Source organism: Microcebus murinus, chromosome 5, assembly GCF_040939455.1.
Source record: "Microcebus murinus isolate Inina chromosome 5, M.murinus_Inina_mat1.0, whole genome shotgun sequence".
Taxonomy (NCBI): Eukaryota; Metazoa; Chordata; class Mammalia; order Primates; family Cheirogaleidae; genus Microcebus; species Microcebus murinus.
The window spans coordinates 71,192,946-71,218,866 of record NC_134108.1 but is presented as its reverse complement, the minus strand read 5'-3'; the positions used below and the strand labels follow the sequence as shown (position 1 = coordinate 71,218,866).

Sequence of the window (25,921 nt, the reverse complement as noted above, 5' to 3'; positions counted from 1 at the left end):
CATGAACAATTTTTAAATTATTTCTGGACTCATTTTCGCATGTAACAAATGTAGATAATAATAGTACTTATATTAGGGACTCTTGAAAAGATTAAATAAGTTAACATTTTTAAAGTGCTCAGAATAACTGTCACATAGTAAACACTCAATACATATTAGCTACTATTAGTAGTAAATGACATGAGAAACTGTTTATAATATAAAGAAAGCAGGATTCAACATTATATACAATATGATTCTAGTTTTGTAAAACAACTGGCCTATTGCTTTCTTACCCCCTGCCCCCAAGCATGTATGCACAGAGAAAACACTGAAAGGAAATACATCAAAATGCTTATTCTGAAGGATATGACTTGGGCACATTTATTTTCCTTTTAGGACTATTTAGTTTTAAAATTTCCTACAATCATTATATATTGCTTTTAAAATTAAAGAGAAATACTATTTTTTTTTGTTTAAAAAAAGAACTTATTTCTTCTACTTGAATCACAGTACTTCATAGTGCTAGCATGATAATTTTCTTCAGAGGTTCAATTTCACAACATCACTTTCAGGTTAGCAAGTAAGATAAGAGAATGATGACTAAAGGAAAAAAGTATCAGAAGTATCAGAATAATGCCTGAAGGAAAAATATCAGAAAAGAAAATCTGGTAGATTCCCACATCATGAAGGAGATAGATAATTTCAATATTTATGTAGACTAGAAATAGGTCACTCAGCTAGTGATAATACTCATGCAATAAAAGGTAGCACAGGTCTGGGGCTAAGAAAAATGAGTTGTTTCCCCTTAAATTTAATTTGCTTAGGTTTTGTGTTTATAGTAAGATGTCCTATATATATGTAGGACATATATTCACAAAAATGTGAATGATAAAGGCAAGTGACACAGCTATGTCTGTAAACAAAGTCTACTTTAAAAATAAAATGTATGATTCATAGAAAGAATGATAAACCAAAGTCACCTTCCTTTTAATTTGGATATATTTCTGTCTTTATGAATCAAGCTACTGCAACAAAGATATCCCTGGAGTACTATCATATTTTCTGCTTACCAAGCACTTTTTCAACATCCTTGAACTAAGGAATTTCCTTCCTTACTGACCCTACTTCCATAAGTCAGAAGCCAGAAAACTTCTATGAAGCCAGGTAGCACCATGTAACCATGCTCTACCAATTAGACAATGACTCAGGATTAGCTTCAGAAGTAAGTAACCTGAGGAGACCATACAGAGAATCCATCCTATCCTGTGTTGACCACGAAGGAGAAGTATGTATCTTTCTGAGGACAGCAGGGTAAAGTCACCCATGTAAATGATGCAGTGATATTTTCCCAAAAACAAACCCAGATGGCATGTCAGGCTCTGTTCCTGGCTTAACTACCTAATATCCTGCAATAAATTCTGTTTCTGCTCAAACTAGCCACAGTGGATTTTGTTGTTTTTAAGAACCCTATTCTGAAAAAAAAGAAAAAAAAAAAAATACAGAGATAGCACATATTCTGAAAAAAAAAAAAAAAAAAAAAAAAAAAAAAAAGAACCCTGACCAACATGACAAATGACAGACTCAGAAAATTAAATAACTCATATTTCATTGGTTTGTCCTTTATTTTGTTCCTACTACATAGAGACTACATTCTCATTTACAGGTGGGGAAACCTTCCCTAGGTTGCACACCTGGTAAGTACATGGTAGAACTGGTATTCTAATCCATATATTTCTGGCTCCACAGTCTAAAATCTTATACTTGACACAAATCCCATCTCCTTCCCCAAAAGAAGATATAAAACAATGGTCTACTGATGATCCTTCAAAAATATTTCATAATGAAAGAAACCCCAGCTTGCTTTACCTAAGCCCATTCTCAGACTTTTCAGTTCACTTCACTGTGACTTCTAACCTTGAAGGTAAAAATAGAATGGAATCCTGGTAAAAAGTGAATGTCATACAGTTGGTACTATATAGTATATAGTAGCCTCTTTAGACTGGGTTTTTTCACTTAATAATATGCATTCCAGTTTCCTCTGTGTCTTTTCCTAGTTTGAGTGCTCATTTCTTTTAAGTGCTGAATAGTATTCCATTGTCTGGATGCATCACAGTTTATATCTGTTCACCTACTAAAGAGCATCTTGGTTGCTTCTAAGTTACAGCAATTATAAATAAAGCTGCTATCAACATCCCTCTGCAGGTTTTGTGTGAACGTAAGTTTTCAACTCCTTTGGTATTGATCATATGGTAAGGATATGTTAAGTTTTGTAAGAAACTACCAACCTGTCTTCCAAAGCAGCTGTGAATGAAGTGTTCCTGTTGCTCCACATCCTTGCCAGCATTTGGTGGTGTCAGTGTTCTGGATTATGCCCACTCTAACAAGGGTGTAGTCGTACTGCACTGTTATTTTAATTTGTATTTCCCTGGTGGCATGTGATGTAGAGTATCTTTCCATATGATATTTGCCCATCCTATATCTTCTTTAGTGACATCACTCTTAAGGTCTTTGGCCTATTTTAAAATCAGGTTATTTTCGTACTGTTGGGTTTTAAACATTCTTTGTATATTTTAGGTAACAGTCCTTTATCAGAGATACATTTTGCAAATATTTTCCACTAGTCTGTGGCTTTTCTTTTTATTTTCTTATAGTGTCATTTGCAGAACTGAAACTTTTCATTTTAATGAAGTCTAGTTTATCAATTCTTTCTTTCATGGATCATGGTTTTGGCATTATATCTAAAAAATCATTGTCACAGGGTAGGTCCTCTAGATTTTCTCTGTACATTATCTTCTAGTTTAATAGTTTTGCACTTTACATTTTGGTCTGTGATCCATTTTGAGTTAATTTTTGTGAACGGTGTAAGGTCTGTGTCTAGATCCATATTTTTATATGTGGATATCTAGATGTTCCAGCACCATTTATTGAAAAGACTCTCTCCATTGAAATGCCTTTGCTTCTTTGTCAAAGACCAGTTGACCGTATTTATGTAGGTCTGTCTCTGCACTCTCTATTCTGTTCCACTGACCTATTTGTCTCTTCTTTCACGAATATCATACTGTCTGATTACTGCAGCATTGTAGTAAGTCTTAAAGTAGGGTAGCACAAGTCCTCTGCTTTGTTCTTCTTCAATATTGTGTTGACTATTCTGGGTCTCTTGCCTGTCTACACAAACTGTAGAATCACTTTGTTGACATCTACAAAACTACTCCCTAGAATTTTGACTGGGAATGCACTGAATCTATAGATTGGGAATCTACAGTTGGGAAGACTGAAACCTTGACAATTTAAGTCTTCCTGTTCATGAACATGGAATAGTTCTCCATTTATTTAGCTCTTCTTTGATTTCTTTCATTAGAGTTTTGTAGTTTTTGTTCATATAAATCTTATACATATTTTGCTAGCTTTATATAAGTATTTTTTTGGAGTGCCAATATAATGGTATTATTTTTAATTTCAAATTCCACTTGTTCATTGTTAATGTATGGGAAAGCAATTGACTTTTGTATATTAGCCTTTTGTCTTACAACCTTGCTATAATCACTTATTAGTTTCAGGAGTATTTTTTCTGATTCTTTAGAATTTTCTAAATAGACAATGGCATCTGTGAACAAAGACAGATGACATTCTGCAAAAGACAAAACTATAGGAACAGTAATAAGATCAGTGGTTGTCAGGGGTTGTGGGGGGGTTGTCAGGGGTTGTGTAAAGGATGAATAAGTTAAGCACGGAATATTTTTAGGGCATTGAAACTACTCTGTATGATGAATACATGTCATCATGCATTTGTTCAAAGTCATAAAATACACAATGCCAAGAGGGAACCCTAATTTAAATGATGGAATTTGGGTGATAAGAATATATCAATGTAGATTCATCAGTTGTAGCAAATGTACCATTCAAGTGATGGAATGTTGTAATGGTAGAGGCTATGCATGTGTCGGGGCAAGGGGTATATGGGGAATCTCTGTACCTTCCTCTCAGTTTTGATGTGAACTTAAAACTGCTAATAAAATTAAGTCTGTTAAAAAAAAGATGAATAAGAATGCAAAATTTGGTCAGATGCTAAAATGGATCCTGGGAGCCATATATATGAATGACTATATTTTAAGCCAATTTCTGCCAACCTCTAAAAACAAAACAAGCCAACAAATCTCTCAGGGACATCTGAAAACACTATCAATGTTGTCACATGTATCATAAAAGCAGAGGAACAGGCAATAATATGATGAATTTTTTAAAAATACATTTCAACTATGTCCCAATTTCTGTAATCAGCCCTATATTGCAAATTACCACTTCATCATGGTAAATTTGCAAATGTATTGAGAAGTTTAAAAAGATCTTTTAACACCTGTTTTAGGGATACCAACCACCTTATTATTAGCCCCTCTGCACATTTAGAAAACAAGGTTCATTTACCAAGTCTGCTTAAATTTTTAAAACATGAATGTATTCAGTGATCATTTCATTTTGAAGAGTAGAAAGAAGCACAAGGGAGCTTCTAAATGCTGGCTCTCATTATACTTCCAATTATTTCAATTATTTCAGATTATGCATAAGGCAATTTCCCCTCTGACAAAATGCTGGATAAAGATATCCATGGGAATTCAAATAGCAGTAGTCCTTGTATATATGGTAAATTACATCTTTGAGGGGAAAAAAGCTAAATTAGGTGATGTAATAGGAATGTGATTGTCTTACGGAAATACTATTATAAAAAAAAAGTATGTATAACTAAACCTAGTCCCAACTTTATGTATAACCACAAACACCTTATCATTTAATCAAGTATTCTGCATTACCTTATACATAATTCCAAAAGAACAATAAAAGGAAGCAAAATAATAAAACTATGCCTACTATAATTCCTGCTTGATTGTATGATAAAAATCTGAGGATGAAGAAACATCACCACTAGAATCATAAAAATACAAATCTTTCTTTGGGTAAATCATAAGCGATCCATTCAGCCCAATGAATCATTTCTTAAGGACTTTCTTACTGCATAGGAGTGGCTCTTTGAAAGCTGTGTTTGCCTTGCATGACTCTGGGCTCTAATTACATCTGATCAAGATAAACCTTGACCTAACAGAATTCTCAGTCTCACCATGGAACTAAGACCTTTAGTATGGAAAGGGTCACTTAACTGGTTTTTTAAAAACTGTCAATTTTGCTATGCTTTTTTTTTTTTAACATATATATATATAATGAACTGAATATGGCCTTTCTCTAACTAAAAGCCCAATGGTTTCTGATATTCTTAAGATTCTGACTCTTCAATGTCACCAGCTATACTTTCAACCTTAATGTTAAGGCTTGAATGTCTTTAAGATGAACATAATCAACATCTACTTCTTCAGCATTTTCCATCTCTCCTCCCAGCCCTCAGAATGTGAATTCACACCAACAATAAGCTTCAAAGCTTTAAAATAAATGGTGCTCAAACTCAAAAATAACTAATTGTGTATATATTGTATATATATTAAAACTTTCTACCTTAACCTCAAGTCTCATATGTTACCTTACACATTGTAGTAATAAAGTGACCTGCAGTCAGTGTGATGACTTTTTTACTTATATCTGTGCTATTTCCTGGCCCTAACTCTCCAATGGAGCCTGACTGCCCTCTCCCACCTCTCTTCCCTACTTGGTACCACTATGTTCCCTTTCCTAGGGCATGGGGGATAAGCCTTGGTCTAGTCTCTTGCCTTGTGTGGAGTATTTTTATTTTTTTGTATTTTATAATTTTTTAAATTTTACAATATTTTACTATGTTTTTATTTTGAAATAATTTTAAACTTAAAGAAAAGTTGCAAAAACAGTACGGTGTTCCCATATGCCCCTCATCCAGCTTCTCTTTACATTAACATCTTAAATAACCACAGGATAATTATCAAACCAGGAAATTAATACTGGTACATTCTTAAGTAAACTATAGAATTTATTCAAATTCCACCAGTTTTTCCACTATCATTTTTCATGTTACATTTAGATCCCTAATCCCCTTGAAGTTTATTTTTATTGTGGATGGAAAAATCCAAAGTCTGAAATATTTGAAAGAAGTTTATTCTGAGCCAAATGTGAGGACCATGACCCAGAGCCACTCCCAAGAAGCCTTGAGCAAGTGGACTTGCTGCGGTTGGGTTACAGTTTGGTTTTATACATTTCAGGGAGACAGGGGTTACAGGTAAAGTCATAAATCAATATGTGGGAGGCATAATTGGCTTGGCCCAAAAGGGTGGGACATCTCCATGGGGGAAGGGTGCTTACAGGTTATAGGTGGGTTTAAAGATTCTTTGGCTTGTAATTGGTTAAAGACATGAAGCTTTGTCTAAAGGCTTGGAATGTTTCAACATCAGGAGTTATCAGAGATAAGCCAAGGAACACACACTTGTTGTGTAAATTGAGGACCAGCAGGTTTGTCTTACATACTCTTACGCTTGTCAATGGGTCACAAACGACATATCCAAGAAGGGAGGGGAGCATGATGAGGCATGTCTGACCTCCCTCCTCCTGGCAGACAATTTAGTTTTAGGATATTCCTTTGGTCACGAGGGAGTCCATTCAGTCAGCTGGTGGGGGTGTGAACCTTAAAATTTTATTTTAGTTCACATTTTGTATGGTGTGATATATGGATCTAATTTTATCTTTTTTGAAATGCCACCTCAATTGTTCATAGCAGCATTATTCACACTAGCCAAAAGTAAAAACAACCAAATGGCCATCAACTAACTGATGAATGGATAAATAAAATGCGGTCTATCCACAGAAGGGAATGTTATTTGGCAATAAAAAAGCATGAAGCATTGATACATACTACAAGATTGATGAACCTTGAAAATATTCTGCTAAGTGAAAGAAGCCAGTCATAATAGATCAACTTGTCATTTTTTTAAAAAATTCTGTAATTTCAATTTATATGTCCCCTTTCATCCAGAAGTTGTTCAATAAGAGAATTTATAAATATCCAGGTGCAAAGGACTTTTTCTTTTCTGTTTTTGTTAGTCAACTGTGGCTTTCAGCATTAAAAAGTACAATTCTTTGTCATGTTTACCATTTGGGGGCTTAAATTCTTGATCTCATATTAAGATTGCTACCACTTCTCTCTTTTTGTTTCCATTGACGCGGTATGCTTTGTCCAACCTTTATTTTTAGTTTATATGAATCACTGTTTTAGTTAATGTCAGGTGTGGGGACCAAATGTCAGGTCCATATTTCCTGGTTCTTAGTTCCCAGTATCAAAGAACAGTTACTGGTACTGAGTCAAGGGAGCAAATGAGCAGACCAAGCAGAAGCAAGCAGGCAAAGTACCAAATTTTATTAAAGTATAGTCCATTCCGGAGAAGAAACTGGTCAACACCTAAGACTGGAGGAGACCCCGAGTTTAAGGGCAGAGTATACAAAGTATAGTATACTCTCAAAGCCAGTAGAGAGCAGACTGCTCCAATAAGGAACAGCATCAGCCCAGGGTTAGAGTCTGTCCTTTACGTTAATCCCTAAATAATATCCTAAGGTGAGGGTGGAACATTCATTAATTTTCTGGAAAAGGGGCGAGTCCTCCCCTTTTCTATCCATGTTAAGACAAGTTGCCGGGATTGCCATAGTATTTGTAAACTGTTATGACACTGGTAGATGTGACTTTTACTATGTTAATGAGCATAGGTCACTTGAGGATACTGTCACCTTACTTGTATGCATGCTCCAAAGACCTTCTTTTGTAGCCTTGGTCATATGTCTACTATGTGGCCTTTCTACCTCTTTTTTGGTTGGCCAGCCCTTGGAGATCCCTGTTGTAGACCCCTCTGCTCAATTTGTTCCTCCTAGTAGACAAAACATCGCCTAGTGCCATCTTCTCTTCTCTCTACTTACCCCTACGTAATACTAGGTCTCCTATATAGAACATATACTTCAGTTTTATATTGTGAACCAATCTGTAATCTTCCTATTAGGTAAATTAAGCCTATTCACATTTATTGTTAAAACTGATATGTACCATCACAAATCTATGATAATATTTTGTAACCATGAATTAAAAAATATTTCCTATGTTTCCTTCCATATGAGAGGTGTATATTGATGTTCAGGAGGGTTTCTCATTTTGTTCTAGTGATTATCATTGTACTTATACTTTTTTAAAACATCCTTTATTTGACTGTTTACCATCTGATCTATTAGGGCTTGTGGGGGGGAGTATATTCTTTTTCACTCACCTCCCATCTACACAAAAATGAGTTTTTTCTATTTTCATCTTTCCCTATCCCTTCTATTCTCATTTTTAGTTGCATTATCTATACTTTGTAACATTACATAACATTTTTATGTTAGTATCCTACCATCATGTCCATCTTTATTCTAGCCTGATATGTACGCATGCATTTTTTAAGGGCCTTCATCAGTGCCAGTTCTGTGCTAAAGTCTTTCCAGTCATTACATGGGATTCCTCTAATATAGTGTTCAACTCATTTCTCTGTAATGGAACAGATAGTAAATATTTTAGACTTTGTAGGATATATGGTCCCTATTGTAATTGCAACTCAAACTTGCCAGTATAGCACAAATGCAGCCACACACAAAATGGAAACAAATGACCTCAGCTGTGTTCCAATAAGACTTTATTTAAAAAAAAAAAAAACAGCTGTCAGGCCATAGTTCGTTGACCCCTGCTCTAGTACATTCTCTAAGAAGAGCTGATCAGTGCAGGATCCTCTAAGTTTTTCAAAGGTGAAAACTTCTTTACTATTGCCTTGATGTTTGAAAGACAGTTTGGCTGGACATAAAATCCTTCATTCACACTTTCTTTTGCATTTCTTCCTCTCTTTCTTTTAATGCTGCCTCACTTGCCGTGATTTATGTCTGATGCTAGTTTAATTATTTTGCCTTTATAAGTTATTTGATTTTGGCCTAGAGGACTTGAAGATTTGAAATCTAATAGTGTTCGTATGATATGTCTCAGAGTTGACAATTCTAGGTCAAAACCCCAGTGATTCAAGCGACTTCTCTAAATGTGTGGATTTAAGTCTTTTTCTATTTCTGGAACTTTTCTTAAATTATAATTTTAAATAGTAGCTCTGTATCATTGTTTAGTTTCTTCAGGTTCTATGATAATTTTTTAAAAGACCCTTTTTTGCCTATCTTTCATTCCCAATATTTTCTCTTGGACTTTCTTTATTTCATTATGTCATTTTCATTGTCTTGGTTATTTTTCTAACTTTCTTTAAACCCCTTATTAAATTTTCATTAGAGTCTATTTTCACTTGTGAACTTTTAAATTTATTCTTCATTATTGAGATAATTTTGACATTTTTTTCCATTTCTTTTCTGAGTTTAATTAACTCTTTTTTATTAATTTTCCTGGGTTTTGTCCTCTTTTCATTTCTAATTCATGGTGGTTTTTCAGATCCTCAAGTGCTTGTTTGAATGTACCTAATTCTGTTTGAAGTATGAACTTACACTTTCCTTTTGCTCCATGGTTGTTTTGTAAGGGAGGATGCATCTCAATTGATGTTTGTGATTTGTTTTGTTTTGTTTTATTTTCTGATCACCTCTAAAATTTCTCTACTGAGTTTACTTTCATTTTGTTCATTTTTTATGATATTGAAGTGTTTTTTAAAAATCCTATTTTAGAAAATGCTCTTTTCTGTCAGTCTAGCAAAGTCTAGGTACTTCAGCAGGGTTTTTTGTTGGTGTGTTTGTTCTGGCAAGACAAAAGTGGGTAGGAGACCTCTAATTTTATGATTCCCTTTGGTCTCACAGAACCCTAAGCTTTCCACTTCTTTTCTCCTTCATCACCCTGTTCCCTAAAAGCACTTCTTTTCTTTTTCTTCTCTAGAAGCTACTTTTAAAATAATAGACGTTATTTTTCAGAGCAGTTCGTTCTCTAAAATTGAAAAATTGAAAGGAAGGTACAGAGATTTCCTATGTTCCCCCTGCTCCCAAATATGCAAAGCCTCCCCCATCAGCAATGTCCTGCACAAGAGTGGTACCGTTGTTACAACCGATGAACCTACATTGACAGATCCTCATCACCCAAAGTTCATAGTTTACATTAGAGTTCACTCTTGGTGTTGTACCCTCTATGGATTTGTACAAATATATAATGACATGTATCCACATGTATTATTATCATAAAGGGTAGTTTCACTGGAAACTAGGTTTTTGGAAGACTGTGCATTAAATGATACCTATCCTTTTAAATTGTGCTTATCACTTTAAATAGGGTCTGCCTCTTTATATGGTACACATGATCCTATATAGCCTCTGGCTCTTTAAATCATATTACTTTAAAATATCTTCCCTATACTCCAAATTTAGGCTAGATTTAATTTTTCTGGTGGCCATTCCAAAACACCCTTAGGTACCTTCACTAGAATACCCCTTTTGTCTTCTCTGAAATTTTTCTTGGTCTGTCTCTGCTCCTCACGAAGCCTGGCAGGGATAGGGCAGAAGTGTGAGGAATTGAGCACTGGAATTTATTAATTTCTTTTTTTTCCTATTTTCCCACAGCTTTGGCAGTTTTGGCATTCTCTATCTATGAGTAATGCTAAGGGGTATGGTTTTGTGTAGAATTTTCATAGCTGGAAAGTTGGTTCTTGTTTTCTGCTTAGGAGACTGATTACTACATAGCTGCCATTGTTTTCTGCTACCAATGGAGCATTTTTAGACTCACGGGATGTACCGAAGGATAGAGAGAAGTGGAACACAAATTTTCAATTTAAAAAATGGCCAGTAAAAGAAGAAAAGCAGGGTGTATAAGAATGTGGCAATATGAGAGGGGAAAACCTTTAATTTTGTGGAAGTAAGGTCAAAATCAGGCTGGGGCTTCTCTTGCTGATTCTTTCACATGACCAAGCACAGTTTTGTTTTGTTTTTGTTTGACAGGGGAGGGAAGAACACAAAGAAAATAGATTACAAAACAGATAAAAAGCATCATTTTCACAGTGTGACCCTCTAGACCTTTAACATTATGAAATGATTGAGATAAGCACCTGAAAGACAAAGTTTAAAAAATTCTTTTATACCCAGAGCAAATCCATCTTTAGTTTAGATGGATTTTATAAAGCATGTAAATACTAAATGACAAGCTATACTCTGTATGCCATCATTGAGTTAAGAGAGAAACAACAGTTAAGAAAAACTGAAAAATCCAGTGAATCCGTCTTACTGTCACTAAGCACAATTTCCTTTTCATTTCATGCAACTCTAAAAGTAAAAACAAAGCCACAAACCATTTACCTCTAGAAAGTACTCCACAATTTGTGACCTAAACGTAAACATTTAGCAGACAACAAGAACTATAGAGATATTTAATTTTAGTATGACCTTAAGTATTTCAGCCCCACCATGCCACCCACCCATCCTGAACATCCTTGACTCCAAAGATAAAGAGTAGTGGTAAAATGTGATACCAATCACATTAATTTATAAAAAGGCTATACCTGGCCTTTTGTTATTTACAATGTGCTTTCAAAGACAGGAAGAGCAGTTGCTGCTTTCTTTCTACAGATGTGAAAACCAAGGTTAAATCATAAAGAGCCTAAGATAACATTAAAAGGCCTTGTCTTACATTTTTCAAATATAAGGCAATGACTGATAAAATAAACATGAGAGAATTCCAAATCATAGTTACACTCAAAAAACAAGCTAAGCACTTTCAGGGACCACATGCACACAATTGGGAGGCAGAGAGAGCTGAAGCCGTGGGCCTCCCTAACAAGGCTAAGTTAAGGGTAGGTTCTGAGGGTCAGGGTGGGGGGAAGGTTGACTCAGACTGCATGATATTAAGAAAGGAGACCAAAGAAAGTTGCTACTCACAACTGCTAGAGGTCACGACTTATGTGGAGCTCCACATCTAGAGAAATGGAAGAGACCCAACCTTCTGACCAGAAACAGAGCCAAGCTGTCTGCTGGTTCAGTGAGTGATCTGTAGGAAGCCCAAATATCACCACAAAGATGCATCATTATGGCCTCTGTGCTCAAGGAGGTGGGCTGAAGTAACCCCCAAACTATCAGTGGGAAGGAATAAGGAGGAGAAAAGAGAACTTAAGGTGAGCTTGCAAACCAAAATTCCAAAATTCCAAAACACATGGAGATATCTAACTCTAAGATAGCCACAAAATTAACAAGTAGAAGATTAAGCACCTTCAGAGAAAATTAAACAGAACTAAAAAAATTTAAAGCTGCTATGTTTAATATCCTCGAAAAGATTTTAAAAATTTGATACCTTAGAAATAAAAATATCCATTGAAATAAAACTTAACAGTGGGGATAAACATCAGAATGAGTGAATTGGAAGATCTAAGACTGAGGAATTTATTATCCTGATGCAGCTCTGAGATACAAATGTATGTATGTGCATGTATTTACAAATTACATAAACATATATGAAAGAACAGTTAAGAGGCAAGGATAATAGGTTGGAAAACTCCTATACTACTATATATGTCTAATAGGAGATCAGAAGAAGGAAATGGGAGTGGGGAATAATGGAAATTTGATATATAACAGCTGACAATTTTTCACAACTAATTAAAACCAGGAGTCCTCAGATGGAGTATTCACAGAGTACTAAGTAGAATAAATTTTTGAAAATCCACATTTAGAAATCACTGTAAAACTATAGTACATCAAGCATTAAGATAAAATCTTACAGGCTAGAAGAAAAAAACGAGACAGTTTATCTTCAGAGGAACAGCAAATAGTCTTACAACAGCTGTCTTATCAACAAAAATAGACAGCAGAAGGCGACGAGTGATAGATCTTCAAACTGAAAAGGGATCTAGAAATCTGTACCTAGCTTAGCCATCATTTAAGACAGTGAGCAAAATGAAGACATTTCCAGACATACAAAGACTAAGGGAGTTTCCCATTCACAGACTGTCAGTGAAAGAAACACTAAAGGATATGGAATACAAGAAAAAAAACAACAAAAAGCCTGAGAACTGACATGTATGAGGTAATGAATATAAAAATATTTAACATTAATAATGAATTTGTTTTTAAATGAAATTAACAAAAACAATAGATGATAGTAAGGGGGAAATGTAGAGTGAGAGAATGGAATGTGCCAACTAGGTGGTTAAAAAATGGTAAGGTCTTTACTTGTTTGGAACAGGTAAAGATACTGAACAATTTAGTCTTTACTGGAAAACTTCATATCTTTTATACAAGAAAACTGCAAGCAATTGCTTCCAAGCCGGCAGAGAAATTTATTTTTAAAGATGAAAAAACTATCAAGAGAGGACAAGAAATAAAAGAAAAAATAATAAAGTATAGTAATCAAAAAAACATATCCCGCCCTGCCCTCACCAAGACCACAGACATAAGCCCAACTACGTTAGTAATCACAATAAACGTCAAACAGATTTAACTCACCCATTTAAAATAAAAATACCAAGAACCAAGTCTTCTTTTTTCAGTGCTCTGATTTCTGCTAAAAACATTAACATATTTGGGGGACTTGATCAAAAGCAGCTGTTGGTTCAAATGGACAATGTCTCAAAGGTTTATTGCAAATGATTTTCAAGCTGAAGTTTAATCAAAAGAAAATTTAATAATTTGATACCAGTAGGAAGAGAGCCAGAAACATCAGGACTACTAACAAATGTAATTTTTTTATGAAGAACTACATTCAGTTCTAAAGAGACAAGAAAAGGCAGAAGCACCTGAACATTATTCTTATTCCTCAGTCCAATTTAGTCTGTGCTCTGTTATTATAGCTTCAGACTATACACCAGACACCCTTGTGTGCTACAGATTAATCACACTGTCTTCCTGAAAGCTAACCTCTGATGCTAACTGCATGAAGCCCCTGGTTGAAGAAGTACTTCCCTGCTGCCCTGACATGAATGAGCGCTTGTCTATGACCATCGACTCCAAACTTCTAATCCATGAAGCAGCAACACGCTGACCTCTAAGGGGAGGGCAAACTGGATGACAGTTTTGCTTCTTCAGGTTAACCTAACCCACAAACTTTTACACTTCTGTGAATCCTCCAGCTACTGGACATTGGAATCAGTGGGTTTTAGAGCTGGAGGGATGAAAACACTGGAATCTGGACAGGGAAAAGTGACTTAGGCCCAGTCGCACTGGATGCAGGTGTTGTAACAGCCACGACCAGTACCCAGACCTATCCCCTACCTCGACTGCAGGACCTTTTCCCCACTGCCTCACAGCTGAGGCCCACGAGAGCCCAAAGGACACTCGAATACCTTCATTCTGGTTTCCCACGATTCCTCTGGCCTAGTCCTCTGACACCCTTCCTTTTCTAAATCTTCTCATTGCTAAAGCAATGAATCATTCCCGGGAGGGCTCACGAGAGGTTCTTAGTTGAGGCTTAGAACAGTTTCACCTTCCAATCCATCATTCCCTTGAAGGCTGGCATCCTTCCCAGGCTGTTGTTTCCCCCTCTAGCCAGAAAAGCTCCTGAGAACAATATAGCAGCTCCATCCACGAGCAGAGCAAGCTCAGTCATTTCAACCTTGATACCAGTTTGTTTCCAAAAGCAGATATTTAGCCTCTTTTCAAGAAAGTAAGACTCATCACCAGGAAGCCACTTGACCGAACACTGCCATGCTCAGTGTGTGGGGAGAACAGTTTCCTCCAGTTAGTAGCTCCAGGCAAGGGAAGAGGCTTATATTTTAAAACATTTTCTTGGGGTAATCATACTTGTAAATAAAATACAAATGCAAAACTAATTAGAAATCAGTAAACAATTAGGAATTAATTATGCCACAAGTGTTTCAATGTGGACCAAGATCCAGAGTCAAAAACAAAAGGTGAAACCAAAAGTAGAAGCAGCCTGAGGTAGGGTAGAGAAAAAAAAGGAAAGGGGAAAAATGAGGGGCTATCAGAGAACATTTCAAGTTTCTTCTTCTTCCTTTTCTCTAATGCAGCCCATCTGATAGGGTTCGCCCTTTGCTTGCCTCCACAGACAGGAGTGCCAAGGGCCAGATGGCACCCTGTCCCCATCGTGCCTGCCCTTCCTTGTGGCTGTAAATAAGGTCTTGTGGCATAGACTTAATTCTCTTGGAGAGCACACACACAAAAACTACGCAATCTGGCTTTATATATGTTTTTCTTCAGTTAAACACTTTCAAGATGTTCAAAAGAAATAAGACCTAAAGAAATAAGACCTAAAGACCTAGACCATTTAAGGAATACAGTTATGTTATTAAGAAGGGGTCAACAAATTAGGAACAGCTGGGAATAGACAAAATGACTCCATGTTCCTCAACTTTAAAAATCACTTACATATATAATGTAAACTGATCCTTCTTTGAACAGATAAAGCAACTAGGACCCATAGAAGGTTACCTGACGAGACCAGAGTCATCAGTCCAGTGGGTGGCAGATCTAAGATTAGATCTTGAGTATCCCATAACGGCATGAGTGACCATCCCACCACATCAGACTTGCTGTGGGAAGCAGAGGCCAACAGAGGCTGCACACCCTCAAAGGAAGGAGGAAGCCCAGAGACTGGGAGGCACAAGGATGCTAGGTGTTCACACCAATGGCAGAAAGATGAGTGACACAGGCAACTAACACGTGGATTCTACAAAGCATCTTAGTGTAAAAGAGAGGAAACTTCACGACAACGATTCAGTTTGGTGCAATAGTCAGGGACTGTGTTGAGTGCAAGTTAATAAGGAACATTGAAGAAAAGAGGAAAGTACTAGTGACTAGGTGTTTGTCATAAGTTAACGAATTTTCTTCTTTTATTTCTCACTTTAGTGGGGATTTATTTCTTACTTTAGTGAGGGCATGTTATATTATCCGCTAAGTGTTTCTTACAGGTTGGTTCTTGAAAACCTTTATCAAACACACGTTGGATACTTGTGATAATGCAGATTCCTGGGCTCTATCTACTTCAGAGGTAATAAATCCAGAATCTCTCCAGTTGTTGCTCAGAAACCTGAATTTTAAACAAGCTTTCCAGGCATACTGACATTTAAGAACCAGTACCACCCATAATTACATCATCAGAGAATTAGAGAAACTCTATCTGTCCTCCAGTCCTCCTCACCCCCAGTTCAGCATTACACATACTGAGGTACAGAGACGGTTTGAGTGCCCTCAAATCACAAAGCCTTCCCAGAGCCTCCAAGGCCTTCTCACCCCCCATGAATGACAGATGGACTGAATTAGGCTAGGTAGCACTTGGTTCAATTTTAACATTCTATATTTTTAAGTTAAAAGTGAAAATATGTATTGTTCTGCTAATGAAAAATATGCCACATTTTCTATCATGAGTACATATAATCATGCACCACATAATGACATTTCAGTCAGCAATGGACCACATATACAACAGTGGTCCCAGAAGGTTACAATGGAGCTTCCCTATACAGGTATGCCATTTTTAATCTTTTATATTGTATTTTCACTGCACCATTTTTCTGTTTAGATAAATACTTAACGATTGTATTACAATTGCCTACAGTATTCAGCACAGTAACATGCTTTGCAGGTTTGTAGCCTAGGAACCACAGGCTATACCACATAGCCTAGGTGTGCAGTAGGCTATACCATCGAGGTTTGTGTAAATGTACTCTACGATGTTCCCCACAATTAAGAAATTCCCTAACAATGCACTTCTCAGAATGTATCCCCCATCACTAAGCAACACATGACTATATTTCCTTTTAAATCTGGGGGAGGGGGGGAGCTAATTTATTAAAAACAAGCAAACAAACCAGTAGGCATAATTATAGACTTAGTAGGCTAGATCCTCATTCCTGCTTCTCTCATGAAGCCGAGAAGGCCACAGCAGCCCCAGGACCATCAGACCTTCCCCATCAAATGCTCCAGAAGGCATAGAAACTGTCCAGATTCACGACTCCTAGGTAGAGACAGAAATGTCTATGGAGCAGAAAGCATGGTGGAGATCTGGGTAGAGAGCAATCTCTTGAAAGATGTGATGTGGCAGCCACGTGGGGCTGGCTAAATGTCTGGTCAACCTCCAGGCACTCTGGCCTCATATTCCACATTCTCTCTAGCATATAACAAAACAGTAGAATCCAATATGAAAGGAGGCAGAGGAAGGGACAATTCGGACTAAAGAACTATATTCAACTAAGAATACCTGCTTATTTCCCCAAACCACAGAACACCCTGCAGTGCAAAAAGGAATAAAGATGAGCACTCCATCCTTATCTCTTATTTAAGTATAGTTTCCAAGGAAGACGCATCTTGGCCATTCTCAGTGGGAGTCAAGCTATAAATCAGGAGTGAGGCAGAGTTTAGCCAGATGGCTCAATCTATCAGCAGAACTCTATGGCATGTTACTACTTAGGGACACTGTGTTTAGGGTGGATGAGATCCAATTAAAAGAAACCAGGAGCAGGTGCAGGGTGGGAAAGCATTGTTCAGCTAGAGGCATTCTGAGACTCTGGAGGGATTCAGAGTGTACCAAGGAATGTCAAAGGCAGATCTTGTTCCTACTGTACCGTTCTGACCAAGGTGGCCCTGTCCAGAAGGAATACCATCTAGTCACAAAAGGAAGAAATGGTATCCTTTTGACAATCAGTCTCTAAAACTGCAGCAATACTTCTTGAGCAGATAAGAAAAACTGCCACCAACAATGTACCTAAGAGCATTCTGCCTTGGTCATCCAAATCTTTACAGATAGGACAGAACAGCGTCTCCCCATCGGTGTTCTGCAGAATGTTAATCCTATAAGATGTTCTTTAAAAAAGTCTCCCAGATATAAAGTACATTTGGGAAATATGCGTACTATATTCCTCAAGTAGGAGGGAATAAAGGATAAGCACAAAAGGTCCTGAAAAGTTATGCAGTTTAAAAAAACTAATTTTGTTTAAGCAAACTTATTAATATTAAAAGAGGTAACATTTTCTAGTACTTAAGAATGAGGGTTCTGGAGCCAGGCTTTGTACCTCATGTTCCTCCACTCACTAATTGTGTGAGCCTGGGCAAGTTCATTGCTCTGACTCAGTTTCTGTACCTGTGAAATAGGAATAATAATATACCTTCCTGTGGTGGTGTCATGAAATGAGCTAATATGTGCAAATCATTGAGAACAGCACCTGGAATAGAGAAAGCATTAAAAAATATGGGCTATAGGCCGAGGCGGGTGGATTGTTTGAGCTCAGGAGTTCAAAACCAGCCTGAGCAAGAGTGAGACCCTGTCTCTACTAAAAATAGAAAGAAATTAATTGGCCAACTAAAAATATATAGAAAAAAATTAGCCAGGCATGGTGGCGCACGCCTGTAGTCCCAGCTACTCGGGAGGCTGAGGCAGTAGGATCGCTTGAGCCCAGGAGTCTGAGGTTGCTGTGAGCTAGGCTGATGCCACGGCACTCTAGCATGGCAACAGAGTGAGACTCTGTCTCAAAAAAAAAAAAAAAAAAAGGGCTATTATAATTTGCATTATTATCTGATGATTAATATCCAATTATTTTTATAACACCTATTTACATCCCAGGGAACCTGTGTCCCACAGAACAGAGGAAAGCTAAGTATAGAAAAACTCCCTCTCTACCTGAAGAGAAGCCAACATCCTCTGTAGCACTGTTGATATTCAGTCTCCAATATCAACTTAACTTTCTTGGGTGTGTTTCCTTATCTATAACGATAAGAGCTTTAGTTAGTCCTTCTAGCTATAGTTGGCTAGGATTCTAGGGAAAATGCATAGTAACCATTAAAAGGAACAGTTCTGCCCAATCTGGTTTCAACCTGGTTGCTCTTAAGGTTCTAACTTCTAGACACTTTACTCAGATTTAAAGCTGCCACTGCAAGACTTCAGGTTAAGAGCTGGTTGCTGCCCAGCTGGATGGATGTGAAAATGGCCTTGTGTCACTTCACTCCAGAGCAGAGCTGTGAGGCACTCAGAGTGGAATAAACAAGCAGCAGTAATGGCATAGCAGTCTGCAACCTGCCTGCTCCAGAGGACTCTTCTGTACCTCCAACCTCCTCTGCCTTGGTTTCTGGCACCAAAGCTTGGACATCATTCTCGTTTCCCCTATTATGGTCCCCAGTGCCCACAGCGAGCCCTAGCTTACATACTGATCACTTTGCTTGTTTGAATCTTGCTAACTCTTTCTAATGGCTAAATTCTTCTTCAAGTCTTTCTCATTTGTACAAAACTCCAGGTTGCAATTTCAATGCAAACAGCCATCTGGGCTCAACCTTGTTGACAGACCTCAAATCCAGACCTTACCTGTTGAGTCCACCACTGTTCTTGCAGAGGAAGGGCTGTTGCTTCCACCCTGAGTACAGACTGCTCACGCAACTCAGATTTTTAGGTTTCTAAGATGTCACATGGCAGTGTCAATCTGCATTTTATTTGTACTTACATTCATTCATCCATGCAGCCATCTAGCCAGCCAGCCAATATTTATCAACTGCTTCCTACATCCAGGTGCTGTTCTAAGTTCTGCTGATACACATTGAACAAAACCAGACATTTCCCTTGTTCTCACTCGACACATTTTAGTAGAGAAAAAAGGTAAACAAATAAGTGAACAAGATTGAATAAAGGAAAGTGCTATGAAGAAAATAAAACAAGTTGTAATGGTGGTAGGGAGAAGGGGGCTTGGTGAAGGAGGTCACGTTAGGCCTCTGCAGTGGGAGGACACCTGAGCAGAGACCTGAAAGACAAGAAGCAGCCAGCCATGCAAAGACCTGGTGCAGAGTATTCTAGAAGCAGAGAAATAGCCAGTGCACAGACCCCATGGCCAGAGCCGGCTTGTGATAAGGACTGGAAAATAAGGCCAGCATGCCTGGAGCAGAGTGTGTAAGAGAAAGAGAGGAGGAGATGAGTCAGAAAGGGAGGTAGGGCCAGATGTTGCTTGCCCTTACAGGCCAGGATAAGGAGTTTAGATTTTATTCTCATTGCAATAGGAAGCCATGGGAGAATTTTAAGCAGTGAGTAACATTCAAAGGAATACGTCCATCCCTCTTCCTGGGGCCACTATAAGAACTTTAGTATGTGCTTAGCAATATGCCAGAGGTTCTCAACCAAATCCTACATTCTGCTGGCTTATAATGACACTAGGGATATTCAGGTACTGTAACAAAGTAGAAACTAAGATTATAACATAACCACCAAAACATATCCCTGTTGGCCTGAGAGAAGTGTTACGGTGTAATTTAAGAATTTAGAATTTCACATATGTTAATAGCTCTAATTAATAAGATAAACCCTTCCTTCAGGATTGGGAGTGATAACAGCTCAAGCAGGAGCACCTCTTGAATCCTAAAATGGCAATTTTACAGTAAAAGAAGCATTGCTCGCAGTGACTTGGCCTAGAAAGTAAGAGAATTGGAAATGTAAAGATGGTATCTTTAACAAGTGTCATTCTACTATTTTACAGCTCTTACCAATATAGCTCTAAAAAAAATGTGCATGCCCTAAAAGTCCTGACTTCTTCAGCATTATACAATTCATCCATGTCATAAGAACACTTGTACCCCCCTAATATTTTGAAATAAAATTACAAAAAGATTATATATGAAAGTGAGTTTCCAATTAAAAAAATAAATCCCAAACACAGGCAAAATCAGCAGCTCCATTCCTTGCCACTGTAATAAATGATTAAGTAGGTATTGCAAGGTGAAAAAGCAGAGCTTCTCTTTCTAATCCTGACAGGCACCTTCCCCATTTTCACTGATCCTTTATCTTAGCGTGAAGACCTGCATAGGGAAGCTGACTCCTGGTACATTCTTGATAAGAATACATCTTTCCAGGGGTAACAGCAGGGATGACACTTTAGCAGACATTTTTCATAATATTCTGCAAAGTTACTCTGTACCTTAGAAATTGGGAAAATGTATATGCTCCTGACAATAATATTCAGTAAACAGACTGAAACCAGATGAAGTACAATCACCAATAGAGAGGGACATTCAGTAATTAACATCCAGACGGTTCTAAGAGCTCCTCTGACTGAAGATGCTAAGAGCACACTAATATCATCAACAACAGGCCAGGCTTCACACACCTGTGTTTACTTAAGACTGAGACAACATCCTTAAATGGGGTATGACCTCCTCAAATTCATGGGCAAATAATACACATTGATCCTCCTTTCAAATTCCCCCATAATCAGTTCAGATAACTCTTTTACCTTTACTCTCTTTAAGACTTGTGTTAAGGCTACTTTGTAATAAAATTATCCTCAATTTATATCACACATGTTTGACTGTTCTATTTCCCCCAATATATTGTAAAATACTCGAAGTCAGAGTCATTTCTCTCGCCCCTCACTTATCCATGGTATAAAAATTTCAAATAGTACATGAGGGAGAGAGAGAAATAAAAAACAATGATTTCCCACCCTCTTCTCTCCAGAGATAACCACTGTTAAGTTTCTTGCATCTCCCTCCATAAAATTTTGTAGGCACATATAAACTTTAATGTTAGTCAATTCAATGAGCAAAACTCAGAAGAAATATAGATTGATATACAAAATTTTCAACCATTTCTCGTTTAAAGAAGTATACAAATAAATAATTATAAATTACTGCAAAATAAGGGGGAAGATGGGTGCGGACATTCCAAGTAGATACAACCTGCCTCCACCCACCACTCATATCCCTCTGCCCCTAGGACTTTAGTGAGCACTGCCTTTCGGTGGCAGGTGGAGTAACCCTAACACAGGCCTGGTGAGTCCAATTCGGTCTCTAACCCACTAGGTATTCCCTGGCCAACTCACTCCATCTCTTTGTATCTCGGTTTCCTCTCCTACAAAATTAGAAGGTGTTCACTAAGGTCCCTTTGAGAATGTAGGATGGAAGTTGATCAAGGACCAACATATACACATAGGCATGCTAAAGACAAAGACTGAACCCTTTATCAGTGTAAGAGGCTCAGGAAGAGGAAGAATATCAGCGAGGTAATCAATGTAACAGATTTCCAAGAGAATATGGATGTAAATTCAATTGGCATAGTTATTTTTTACCACTTTCTTGAGGTATAATTCACAGGAAAATCTACACGTCTTGTTTTACCACATAACCTAGGTGCACCAAACAATATACACTGCTCCTGAAGTTTTCTTAGGGATCCATCAGCAACTCTTTAAAAGTAGAACTAACCTACATGTATTCATTTCTCACCAAAGTATGTGGTCTTCCCACTAGCATCAAAGGGCTTAGTATTTTTCCATTGTCAAGAGTCATAGATATGTGCAATTACTTCCAATAGATAGAGGGTCACAACTTAAACCACTAGTTAACATCTTAATTCTCATTTACCACCTCACTTGCCAATCAACTTACTACCCAGGAGAAGGGTCATCCTTCTGGTCAGTTTATATTTGCAGCACTGAGTTGTGCCAGCAGCACAAATCTCTCTCCAGGCAAGTGGGGAAAGTGATGAAGGAGGGCCAAGAAGAGAGAGACCAATGGTACTGAGAGTAGGTAGGATACCATCCCTGTTAAACAGCCATTGGGCAATTTGACTTCAAGCTACCAGTAGCAAAATCACTAATCCTGGTTCTAGGGCAAAGCTGGGAGAAGGGAAGTGGCATTCACAAGTGTCTCTGTCAGATTTTCTTGCCATTTCTCTCAGAGGCAAGAAAGATGGGGGTTGAAAGAACAGACCTTGGAGTTAGCTATGTGTCCCGCCACAACTAGATAATTACCTAATGAATTTTGATCCTCCATGTGCTCATTTATTTAAAAAAGAGATAAACAAGGCAATACATGCATTCTGCTTATTATTATTATTCTTTGAAACTGTGGGTTTCCATGGGTTATCTCCTGTGAAAGACAGGATCCATGAAAAACAATTCAAAGTAAAACTGAGAGATCACACCCTAGAAAAGGAGCTGTTCCATACCTGAAAGGAATTCATCCGTCGAAGGGACGGAGGCAGCATGGCATTATTCCTTGATAATATCAACAGCAGCTCCAAGCAGGTCGCAGAGGGCAGGGTTAGGGAGTGGACGCTGATGTCACTTTCCCATGAGCTGGCAAGTCTGGAACATATCGAGATAATTAATTTTCATAAATGTGCTACCATAATAAATTTTAAAATTTTATATTGAAGAAGCAAGCCTTCAGTTATGAGAGAAAAGGGCAAGGTACAAAAAGTAGAAAGAAAATATATTAAAAAATCACAGAGTAAATATCCAAAACATTTTTATAGTATTTTTGGCATAAAGCAGATGGATTAGGCCTTTTTTCAGGCCACAATTTCATACTCAAAAGCATAGGAGTTTTATGAAATGTGGTCTTATTTGTGTGGAACCTGCTAAGGGCCGGGCTGGTCAGGACTAACAGCTAACACACTGAATGTTTCCTTGGTTCAATTCCCTGTTCCACATGTACTATCTTGTTTAGTCCTCAGAAACCTAAGAAAAGGAACTACTGTTATCCCCATTCTACAGATGTGAAAATTGTTTCTGAGCTGGATAGGCCCTTAAGGAACATCTAGTTCAGTGATTTCCAAACTTTTAAAAAGTAACAGAGTAGTTTAAAAAAATCTTGCAACAGCCCCAACTTATAACACAAATGAAAGGACAGCCGCTCTGTCTGAAGGGGAAAGGTTGGCAGGAGGCTTCCCTTCATCTTTCAGAGTGGCCCTTGAAGCATCTCTGCTGTATCCTGCGGAACCTATTTGAAAATCCTTTCATTTGAGAGATCAGGGAACCCAGGGCTAGAAAAGTAAAGGGCCGTGTCTGAGATGAGACGGATGTGTAGAAAGTGACAAGTCTGGTCTACAATCCTCATTTCCTGCCTCCTCATCTAGTGCTTCCAGTAAAGGGAAAAATCAGGAAACAATTATGAGAAAAACAGTGTAATAAGAATAGGTCAAGTTATGCTTTCAACTCTTCTATTCACTTATTTCCAGCCAGATTCCCTAACAAAGTGCCTCTTATCACTGTCCTAATTTTTAAAGATGTATATGTTTTTTGCCATTTCTATAAACTTCTCTCTGCAAAACTATCTTTAACCAAATCAGTGGTGAATAATGGAAGCTTAGAGAGCATCAGTGGCTGAGGGTATAATGGATTTTAACACTTTACAGGACAGGTCATGGCCAATGGTTTAGCCATCTCATCAATCAGGTTACTTATGCTGACACATGTCTGACATAGGGTGGCGGAGGTAACTCTCCTTTGAAGCACTTGCCAAGTAGTTAGACTGGAATAAGACACTGCTCACTTTCCTAAAACTGGTCTGATTTCAACAAGGGCATATTTAAGTGTCTTTTCTGTGTTTTAAAAATTATTATTTTATATTGATTGGATCTGCTATTCTTTCTGCTTTTACTCATTATATTACATTTTCAACATTTCTGTGGCATGGAAATTAAAATGTTACCATCTTTTCAATAATTCAAACTTAGTACTAGTACCGTGGCTCCAAGCTCACTCTCCACCCACGCCCCCTGCTTCCTCATACCCCCCATAATCCCACAGTCCCTTTCCATTATCTGAATAGCACCACACTACGCATTCTGTGTCTTGCAGATGCAGTTTCTGGGCCTGGAAAGCTATTATCCTTCCTGGTGAACTTCTATTCATCTTGAAAGACCCACTTAAGTATCATCTCCTTAGAGATATTGTCCCCTTTTTCCCTACTTGCCTAATACCGTACTTACCATCTATTACAACACTTAGCACTGCCTATTTAGGATCCTCATTTGGGATATGTCTGCTTCTTCCTAGATCAGACATGATTCAATTCTTCTAACTTTCTAGGCTTATTTGGAAATAAAGATTAAAAAGTTGCCTCAGTGTTGCTTTTCCACAGACACACTCTGGTATTACACTTTTTTTTAATTTCAGGATATTATGGGGGTACAAATTTTAAGGTTTCGAATAATGCCCTTGCCACCCCTCCCCCAACAAGTCTGAGCTTCAAGCGTGACCATCCCCCAGACAGTGCACATCTCACTCATTATGTATATATATACCCACCCCTCCACTCCCCTCCTCCCTGCCCAAAATGCAATAAATGAAATTCCTATGTGTCCACTTAGGTGCTGATCGGTTAATACCAATTTGTTGGTGAGTATATGTGGTGCTTGTTTTTCCATTCTTGGGATACTTCAGTTGGTAGTATGGGTTCCAGCTCTATCCAGGAAAATACAAGATGTGCTATATGACCATTGTTTCTTAGAGCTGAATAGTACTCCATGGTATACATATACCACATTCTACCATTTGATCCAGCAATCTCACTACTGGGTATCTACCCAAAAGAACAAAGGACAATCTACAAAAAAGACAACTGCACTCGAATGTTCATAGCAGCACAATTCACAATTGCAAAGCTGTAGAAACAACCCAAGTGCCCATTGATATATGAGTGGTATTACACTTTTATTGGCTAAAACAAATACTTTCTCTCCCACTTACATTTGTATGTTCAGTAAATAACTTAAGATTTTGGAATTTATAACCTTGACCCCCACCATCCACAACAGGGTTCACTAAAGCTATTTTCATTCTGATTTTTTTTTTTTAAGTATGGTGAAAAAGGTTTTGCTTTTTCTGAATTGGATCTCCTGCAGCAAAGACTACTTTACACGCCTTGGATTGTGAATGGCCCTTGGGAGCTCATCTGTGAATCTTCAAAACCTAACCCAGGCCTCTCATGCTGTGGACCTTCAGTCAAGGTTTCCCAAGATGAAGTGAACGCTGCAACCTGGCCCCAGGCCTGCCAGAGTAGAAAGCATCTTCAAGGTAATCGCTTTTTTGTCATTTTCCATTCCTCTTTTAGCAGTAATATATTTGCAAGAGGAAGGGGAAATGGTAAATTATACAAATAAATATATTTTAAACAGAGTTATCTTAGTTTATTATGGCTATAACATGTTCTCCATAATGTATGCTTTGATTTTTTAAGTCTTACATCTTAGGTTTCCCCTGACTATTGCTTATCCTGAGCTTAACCTGTCCAGAAAGTGCATCAGGCACTTTAGCTATATTTGTTGTCTGTAATCCTACAGCAGCTCTGAATGGTAGGC

General features: G+C 37.7%; 1 protein-coding gene across 3 annotated transcripts in view; it reads right to left on the bottom strand.

The window, feature by feature from the left end:
* Nucleotides 1–25,921, bottom strand: part of UBE3D (ubiquitin protein ligase E3D) — a 142,918-nt gene that overhangs the window by 34,194 nt on the left and 82,803 nt on the right. For 2 of the 3 annotated variants that reach the window (XM_012769149.3, XM_076003166.1), the window contains one exon: nt 22,784–22,922. In XM_012769149.3, the coding sequence (XP_012624603.2) occupies nt 22,784–22,922 (139 nt within the window). Of the gene's footprint in view, nt 1–22,738; nt 22,923–25,921 lie in introns of those variants that run through there. The other variant, XM_076003164.1, reaches the window with a different exon arrangement.